Raw genomic sequence first — 9,811 nt, 5'->3', positions numbered from 1 at the left:
CAGCAGGAACTTTTTCATCCACAAACCAAAGGTGGAAATACAAGTCAGTTGTTCAAGGGTTGCATAAATTAGGAATGTGGGCAACACAAAGGCAAGGTAGGTACAGACTCTAATAGTGAGACTGACCTGACCTGAACTGGTAGCCTAAAAGTAAAGTGGCTGGATCCTTTCCGTAGGCAATACAGAGAGTTAGATAACTACAAAGAACACCTCATCCCACTAATCCTAAACTCATTAATAGCCTCCAACAACTACAGATTTTTGTGACTGTTCAAAATATTTTACTATTTTGACCATATTGTAAAGTATAAATTCAAGGCCTCAAGAAGATCTGTGGTTGGAGAGCCTGAAAGAAGACATGCAGATTCATGTCAAGGAACCTATATTTGAATATCTTTATAACATAATACAACAATCACTATTTAACCTGAAATAAAATTCTTTTATCTAAACAGCGTTATTAAGCATACTCCTTGAAAATTTAATAACTTGCCATTTTCCAATGGGTATGGCTTTTATCTGAAAGTTTTAAGGGATGCATTTTTGAAAAATTTCATACCTATAACACAAACATTCAAGAAACTATTACAATTATTGCAGAACTGCAGAATCTTACCTGATTAGCAGGACATTTTTCAATATGAGCAACAATAATTTCTCCTGGTAACTTGACTAAGATGTAGGAAGCCATATTACAGAGGGCTATGTTGTTTCCATCAAATGTAATAACACTCAGTTCAGACAGTACAGAACACTGACCTAAAAAAGAACTGTCATTTAATGAGGTTACCAAATACTGGACATTTCTAAAATCTTTCTGGTTTAGCAATATTTGCTTTCATATACATGTTCATATATATATATATATATTTTTATGATCTTGTTCTGCAGACAGCACACTGAGCCACAAGCAGAAACAAGTACCCCACGTTACTCTGTGAAAATACCTTCACCTACTGCTATGTGTACAGGGAGAAAGTTTAAACTGGTGAAAACTTTCACTGAAATCAGTGTTTTACAGGCAAGGTCAACGAATCTGTACATTGTGAGACAGAATATATGTATTAAAATATATATACTTTTGAGGTACTGATACAAGATACAATAGGTTGATATGGCCTGAGACAAATATTTAAAAGTGCAATATTGGTTTTGGTAAAGCTGTAAGGATTTTAATACTACTTCTCTTTGTCCTTTTTATTCCCTTGGCAGACAGTCACCTGCTGGTTTATGCAGTTTCTGAGTACAAATTCAGCTAACTGAAATTTGGGGGTTCTCTCTTTAAGAAAACGTCAGTATTTCATTTATTTTTTTTCACAAAATGTTGAAATCTCAACATTTCTACTGATACAAATTCTGAGAAGTCTCAGCTGGAAAGTGCTGGTGATCACGCTGCAGATTTCACTTCAATGTTTTCATTCAAAGTCAAATATTTTGACCCTCTTGAACATTAATTCAAAGATATCAAAACATTCAGTAATTTCATTCTGTTTTGCTGATGAGCTGTTCCTTTAAATTCATTCCAGTATTCAACCTCATATTTCCACTGTAATAAACCCTTAATTTATTACTTGAAATTTACAGATCAAGGCTCTATGTTGTATTTAAAAATAAAACAGTGACTTACAGGGACATTCCCATTCTGGGCAACAACTATCAATGTTAACTTGAACTGGCATTCCTCGAAAACCACAGTCTGGCTTCTGCACATCCTTAGGGCAGTTCCTCGAAAGGTTGTATAACATCCAGCCCGTATTCACACACACATACTGGCTGCATTTGTCAACAGGTTCAAGGTATCTTGGCTGCCATGGAAGGAAAAAACAACGAGAGTCAAGCTTACATTCATTGCCCTTATGAAGTCCAGGAGGTCACCTGTTCACCACTCTGCTCTGAGACAGATCTACGTGACCCCTCATCAGTTATTTTGGAATTAATTGCTTGTGTGTGGTTGTAACAGGTGGCAAGGATGCACGTCCATCCACCCACACCCTTCCTGTTCCATCTAGCTTTGGCTGAATACTGTATGTAAAGCCATATACTTTGAGGCTACATGTTATATTTAGTAACAATCTGAAGCATTTAAAAAAGTACAGAATCATTCATTCCTATAATTTTAAACCCTATGAATAAAAAAACCAAAACAAAACAAAACACCAGACAGGGTGAGTTTATGCAGAAACCTAAAAATTCCATGGATTATGGCTTTTCCTGCACCTCAGAAATATATTTCACTATCTCAGCATATAGCTTTAAAAGCTCTCTTTTTCCAGAGCACTACATCTAACTTGCAGAATATACCAGGGTAGTGTAACAGCAGCAATAAAACAATGATAATTGACTACTTCGAAAGGTACAAATAAAAATAGAAGATATTTAAAATTTCTGGTATTACATAGGTAGCATAACAGGATGGACTGAAAAGCAATATATATTTTAACATATAGGGGCAAGTAAAACTGATCATACCACACATTCAGAAGACGTAGACATCACTGTACCAAAGGAGGTGTTGTCAGCCATAGCTGTCCTTGGTTCTCTGCTTGTCAGAGAAGTATGTGTTTCCACAGGCAATGAAGAGGAGGGCAGAGCCCTTCCACCACTAGAATGAGATAAATCTATTGCAGTTCTGGTCTGCAGCTCTGTGGGCTCTGTTAAACTGAAATAAGGCTTAATGGTTTTCTGTGTTGGGATTTTGTACCCATACGATGCTGTATGGTCCGGGACTCTAGAAAGAGAGAGATCTCTTACTGAGGTGGTATTCCTTGGAAAAGGTAAGCTCTGAACTGCAGATACTGCCAAATAATGCAGGGAAGATCTCTCAGTTGTTGTTGACTTTGTCTTGGTAACATTTCTTTGCTCATATGAAGTCTGACCAGTTTCTAAAATATCCACAGTTCTTTCAAATGAGGTACTCTTTGTCTGTGATAAGGGAGCTGTAGTACCAGTTGTCATGATCATAATTTTTTTAGTTTCTTTAGTGCTCTGTGAAGTTTGAGTCATTGCAGGTGTAAATAAAGATTTCTGTGACACATGCATGGGTGTTTCTATGGTTGAAGGGACTGAAGTTGAAGCCATATAAAACTTCAGATTGGCAATAGAAGAATCAGCAGGTCTTGTAGCAATCCTAGAGGCTACAGTAGTGCCAGAAGCAACTAATAAACCCGCTGAAGAGCTAGGTGGTATTTTTGCAAAAATATAAGGTGCTTTTAAGGATGTAGCATTAACTGCTGTGTTTGTGGTCATTGGAGTAGTGGATTGAGTGATGATTCCAGCTGATATGGCTGATACTGTTCCATCTTCTTCTGAAGAACTTACTGAAGAACTCTGTTTTCCTAGAGAAACAGTAGAGATAGAAAAGGTCTTAGGAGAAGGAGAAGACATAGAGACCCTACTGGACTGGCTTACTAAAGTGGCTTCAGGAGCTGTAGGCATTAGTAAAGAAAGCATTACAATGGATGTTTTTAGTGCTGCTGAAAGGCTATTAGAAGGGCTTATGTTTAAAGTCAATATAGAAAAATCTACCAAAGAAGTTGCGAAGTCTGTAACTGGACTTTTTGAGGTTCCTTGAATACCTAGAGATGAAAGTGATGTTTGGGTAGCAGTTATATTTTGTGTTAATGATGATGTCCTACTGACCGTGGGAATTAAAGAAGAGCTTGTAGTATGAAATGTCATATAAAATGGTACTGAAATTCTTAACAAGACAGCAAATAAAGATGATGATCTTGTAAGAGAAGGATGTTTAGGAATGAAAGTGGCTGAACTTTGTGCAACAAGGTCAGATTTGAATTCTGGATCTGAACCACTTGGGTACTCTGTGTTTTCTGAAGTGGTTAATAACGGATCATTTAGAGGTAACACCAATGCCCTAAGAGGGGAGACTGTAGACATAATGCATTTCACTGACTTTTTAGAAATGGATGACACTGAAAAGGAATCAGTGTGCATTACGTATTTTCTGTTGAGGCTTTACTTGCTATAGACATATCAGGGGTTGTTGGATTGACTAGAAGAGTGGAAGCAGCAGGCAGTGCTTTATAAAGATTTTTGGAGGCAACAGTGGCATCTGCTATAGCTTTGGGTTTCAGAGAGGTAGTCAGAAAATGTACTGGTATAGACACTGTGTGTTAAAGAAGGACTCAAGAAAGCATTCCTAGGGATTTGAGAAGGAAATCGAGGTGAAGATACACTCATTAAGGGCAGAGCAACAGAAATACTGCCTTTTATTAATGGAGCTGTCTGCTTCAGAATAGTCACTGAGATTTCCACTGAAGATAAAAATGTCTTTGGTGACAAACTAGCTAAAGAACTTGCATTTAATGATACCAGAGAAATTTTAGACAAGGGTTTTGCTGTTTTGAAATATGAAACTGTGATTAAGTGAGGAAAACTTGCCTCAAAGCTAGCAAACCTAGTAGTCACAGGAATCTGAGGAGCACTTAAGTCAGTACAGAAGTGGTTGTTGGGTAAACGGCAGTTTGACCAATGCCAGACCTAGTTCTAACAGACAAGGCAGATATAGGAAAAGTAGATTTGCTTCATGTCAGCTGTGAATCTAGAAGTAATACAGGTCTTGTGAAAGTTGCTCTGCCAACCAACAAAGAAGATATGGCTCCCAACAGAAGATACGGCTGCTCCCTTAGAATGATTTGCTGAAGGACCCCTACTCTGCCCAATCCCTGCAGGCAGCTCAGAAGTGACAAAAGATGGCTTGGAGGTGGAATTTGTTAATGCTGAGGAAGAGGGAACAGTTCCTAGCTAAGCGGTTGATGTTTCAAGTGGAAATGGAACCACTACTACTAGGGAAGTGGGTGTTAATAACGCAGAATGTGTTGGAATGGGACTTGCACTGAGCAGGATTGTTGGAGTTGCTTTTGTAACTGGTAAAGTTACAGATGCTGTAGAGCTGACAGATATGACTGCTGAGGGTTGAAGAGCAGTTGGGAAATCTGTTGAAGAGATGGATTTGGAAAGAAGAGGAGGGCTGGCTGTGCTGTGAGGTACATCAGAAGGCTCCACTGTACTTGGTAATGACAACGTTGCATAGGTGGCTGCATTAGTTGCTTCCAACGAGTAGAGGTCTGCAAGGGACCGTGGCGACACATCCATTCCCCTGAAAGGTGTGGTTGCCTTCCCGCTCGTTTTGTCTGTCACACCGGCACGAGTTGGCTCGGTCCCCGAAGTAACCAACAACAGAGGTGTCTGAGGAAATCTCTCCATGGTAGCACCCGTGTGAGTGATTGACAGTGAAGGTTTTGTTCCAGCTGCTGATGCTGTAGGCATCACAGGTATGCCTAAAGGAAAAACACATCTTTCACTGTTTTTTAGCTATTATTGGTAAAGACAAATAGCAACATCCATCTCTACTCATGTCTCACTAAAATATTAGCAAATCAGACCACCATTTTGTTGAGAAGATAACTTGCCAATGGTTCCACATTGCCTGACAACTTTGAGGAACTCATCTGACTCAAGAAGTTTTCTAATTTTCTTTGCAAATGAAGTAGATTTTTTTTTTATTGTTAGTGAAAAATCTTCATTTTGCAGAGTAGTTTTGAAGCAACAAGGGAATTCCACAGAAAATTCAGAACATCCAAAACAGTAAAAAAATTTGGAATATCTATATATCTCTTTGGACAGTGTATCTCATAATATGTGAGATAACTTTGTAGTAACAAATATCAGGCATAATGCATTTCAATCAAAATGTGTAACATAAAACAAGGTAGTACTAAAATGTAATTGTTATGTTAAAAGAACACTGTATCCCCAAAATAAGCAAATCATGTGATATCTTCTCACAGCAGAAGCTATGAAATAGATGCACTGAATTTGCTAGTGGTGGCGAATCAACTGAAAAAACTTTTTGCCACAGCAGTATTTCTTCCCCTTGGGATCTTTCTTTTGTACACATATGATACACTAGCAGTATACAGTCAAATGGAGTTGTGATGAGGACAACACCGTCACAGGAGGTTAAATTCAACACACTAATAGAGAAATGAAAGAATTCAGCTTTAGATGCAGCTTGTTTGGATGTAGATATATTTTTGATGACTGGGAATGCAGTCCATGTCCCAGGGATACATTCCTCAACAGAAATAAGTTCTGGTAAAGCACTTAGCAAAAAGAAGAAGGAAAATCAAAACAAAAGAAACAAGCAAAATAATAATTTAAAACAATAAAAAAAAAAAAAAAACCAAAAACACCCAAAACAACAACAACAAAAACCCAACCAACAATGTCCATTTGATTAAAACCTTTCCTGGGCTCTCTAGAGTGATTTATAAGACTAGACCAATATAATAAAATATACTTACAGTCTTCTGGATAAACACATCTAAGTGTGATCTCATCAAGGATCATGTTTTTGGGACAGTACGGCAAGCATCCTTCAACCCTTTAAAATATTGTATAGTTAATTCTAAAGCCATAGAAGAACTATAAATCACTGCTAAATTATTTAACTTTGGGAAAACGAAATGTTTGAATGTCTACCCCATCAGAGTTCTGAGAACTTTCCAATGTAAAGGTGAACACAGCATATGGAGCTATATTAAGGTCAAAAAGACACTGAACAGCACAATTCTGTTTCTAAATTCTTAATAATCAGTTCTTTGCATAGGCTGACGAACGTGATAGCATTGGAACATTCTGCTTCCACAAACAGGTGGAAGTTCAGATCCCCGAACAGAAAGGTTTTCATAGGACAAAGATTGCTTTTTTCACCCAGATATGTTCATTTGAGACATTGAAATAATTAGACTGATTCCATAGAACATCTCATTCTTGTACACTTCCAGCATAGCTGAGTGCAGACAAGTCCATATATTCCCTTACTTCTTCATTTTGGGGGGATTTTTCATAAGACAATCACAACATTAACAACCAGTGTGCCCATATGGAAAAAGCTAAGAGTATCAACAGAGAAAATTAGTGATGTTAATAATACTCCTAATCATAAACTGCATATGCCTGGGGAAGTAGTCTGAAATTCAGAATATCATTTCTTTTCCAACAAATTTTGTGCCTTGAGTTGTTAAGCATTTTTCTTTTTAGTTTGTTGTGGCTCCATAGATGCCCGGGGAGATCCGTGAGGAGAGGAAATCTTTTTACTAAGTAACAAGGTATCCTTCAGGTCACGTCAGTGAGCATCTCTTAGTATAAAGTTCCCTCCTCTTACAGGAGAGGGCGTAGTCCACCCTTACTAGTCCTACAGTGTTTGATCTCCCCTATAAACACCAGAAAGACGCAGTTAGTCATTTACAGCACCGTGGGATGCTGGATTAGGATCTGAAAAGAGGATAGCCTTCATTTCATTTAATAGATTTCTACTTAACCACTACCAGAAGCTAATCCCCTGAGCTAAATACAAACCACTTTATTCTTATGTTGAAAAATCACATGTAAACAGGAATATATGCCTTGGAAAATGAGAGGCTTGTCACAAATGTTTTCATATTACTTGTAAGAGTTACTCACAAGAGTGGTAATGATATTTATATGAGTAAGAAAGAATGGATATTTCAGCTGTAGTAATTTTCAGAAAGCACATGCTACACATATTACAAAAAATAGTACGGTAGCAATACAAACTTAGTTTTACTTACGGAGGAAGGAATTTACATGTGATTCCTTCAGGATCACTACAGGTTTTAACACAGGGGCTAGCACAAGATTCGTATCTCCATTCACACATCCTTCGATAAGGCACAGGCGCGCTGAGTTCTGAGAAAGAAGAAAAATGTTATTCATTGATTGTGTAGTCAATAAACTATAAAATTGTAGTCTTTTCTATAACTTATATTGAGATTTTCAGTTAAATGAAAACCAAATACAGAAATTCTTGAGAACTTTCAAATAGGTGAGATTTTTTTTTCATTTTCAGCTTCAGTATTTTAAATTCAATCAAGCTAAAAGACTCTGAAGCTTTAGAGATACAAACAGCTTCTCACTTTTGCATTATATTCTTTTTAAAACCCTTAAAAATCAGGTAAATGTAGTGAAGGTACTGTTGTTTGTAAAAGCAGTACAGTCACCCCATTAATTTAAAATATATCTATAGCTCACTAACAAGACATAAACAGGTATCTTTTTGTGACATGCCACATTCATTTTGAAAGAGTAAACCAGTGAGAACGTAGTTCAAAGATAAAGTGATCATCATATCTGCAATATTTTAAAAGTAATAGCATTTGGAGGCAGAATGGAAGACAAAGACAGAACAGTAATTCAAAACAGGGTTAAAAATATTTGTTACTACTGCTGATGAAAGACAAGTGCTCTGAAAACAAGCAGGAAAAAACCCATACTTATCCCCAAGGATTATGCAAAGTTTACCTTCAATACTAAAGCTACTCAAACGTTTGAATTCTTCTGAATAATCATACTTTGCAACTTTAACACCGGATGAGGTGAGAATGATGAAAAAGCCTTTTTTACTGTGCAGTTCGAAGGCACTGAGCCCTGGACTCCAGAGGCCCTGGTGGTGGAAGAAGGTGGCTCGTCTCTGAAAGGAGGCACTTGCCTGCCACTGTTCCAACCCCACGGTTTCATTGTCGTGCACGCAGAGGAAGTAGTTTGGTCTTTCAGCAGATTCAAGGGAAACAAGAGAGAGAGCTTCCACAGAAGGAACAAAAAAAAAAAATATTTTCACAGAAGACAACTTAAAAGTGGGACTGAAATCTATATATTGGCTGTTAAGTGGCTCCTTCTAAACAGCTGCATATTACCAAAACCAAAACAAAATTTCAGCTTATATGTAACACAAAAAAAGGTTACAAGTTTAATGGGATTTCAAATGACCATATAATCCAGAGCCACAGAAGAGCCAATCAGTTGGATCAAAACTACATTCATTGTTCATATGTAGTGATGATTCACAAATAGTCTCAAACTGGGACTTGCTCAAACTGGGAGGTTTTTCTCAAATTTGGACAAATGCCTGTCAGTTCAGCTGTACCCAAGTTTTATTTGTAAATAACATCATGCAAATATTGTACAAACATGCTTGACTTCACCTTAAGGTTAGGCTTTTTTTTTTTTTTACATACAGTCATATCGCTCAATACAGTGAGAAAAACTGTGGCCAAATAGAAGACTCAAACCTCTACTGGCTCTACCCATGCCAGAAATCAAAAGTGAAGAAAGTTCTCTGAAATTGTAAGAATTTTAGAAGACTGACTTCAAATTTGGTTTTCAGCTTTAATAAAATCTTGAAGTGTCTTCAATCTAGATTAATACTATCTCATTGCTCTCAAATATGAAAACTACCTATGTAGTGCAGATACAATTAGTGTTTTACTTCCACTTTACATCTGGAAGACTGAATTAATTCTTTTGCTCTATATACTTTCTAATCCAAAATCATATCTAAAACCCCAATTTCTCCACTGCAAAATTGTCATCTGTTTGTGAATATAGTTTGAAATTTTACCGTTAAGACAGCCCTTATCTGTGTTGACTTTTGAGAGTTTGGAATTTTTTCCAACAAATAAAATTCTCTAAGAAAGCAATGATAAAATCTGTGTTGACTTAATTGACACAAACCAAATACGTGTGAAGAAAGGAAAATATATACAGAAGGAAAGCTATTTAAACATACTTATTTTTGGTTGTATAGTTTGGACCACACTCTGATAAGTAAAAAATAGAGCTTAGGAATAACAGTCCATCTAAGAAAGTTGCTTCTAAACTGTATGGAGATGCTCCTTACTAACAACATAGGAGACAGATTGTTTTTTATAAGCTGCATATTTCATAGTCCATTGAAATTAAAAAAAAAGGAAAAAAGGGAAGGGAAGGGAAG

The 9,811-nt window shown here is 36.9% G+C and overlaps 1 protein-coding gene across 1 annotated transcript in view; it reads right to left on the bottom strand.

Annotated features, from left to right (window-relative positions):
- Positions 1–8,622, bottom strand: part of OTOGL (otogelin-like) — a gene marked incomplete at its 5' end in the record, with an annotated part of 31,567 nt that extends 22,945 nt beyond the window's left edge. The window contains 7 exons of the mRNA XM_008939794.1: positions 617–759; positions 1,628–1,805; positions 2,470–3,335; positions 5,028–5,297; positions 6,324–6,403; positions 7,614–7,731; positions 8,344–8,622. Of these exons, the coding sequence (XP_008938042.1) occupies positions 617–759; positions 1,628–1,805; positions 2,470–3,335; positions 5,028–5,297; positions 6,324–6,403; positions 7,614–7,731; positions 8,344–8,622 (1,934 nt within the window). The remainder of the gene's footprint in view (positions 1–616; positions 760–1,627; positions 1,806–2,469; positions 3,336–5,027; positions 5,298–6,323; positions 6,404–7,613; positions 7,732–8,343) is intronic.
- Positions 8,623–9,811: the final 1,189 nt, after the last annotated feature.

The sequence above is a fragment of the Merops nubicus genome, unplaced genomic scaffold (assembly GCF_000691845.1).
Source record: "Merops nubicus isolate BGI_N331 unplaced genomic scaffold, ASM69184v1 scaffold37164, whole genome shotgun sequence".
In the NCBI taxonomy this organism is placed as follows: Eukaryota; Metazoa; Chordata; class Aves; order Coraciiformes; family Meropidae; genus Merops; species Merops nubicus.
Note: the sequence above shows the minus strand (reverse complement) of the source record. Positions and strands in the feature narration are given on the sequence as shown.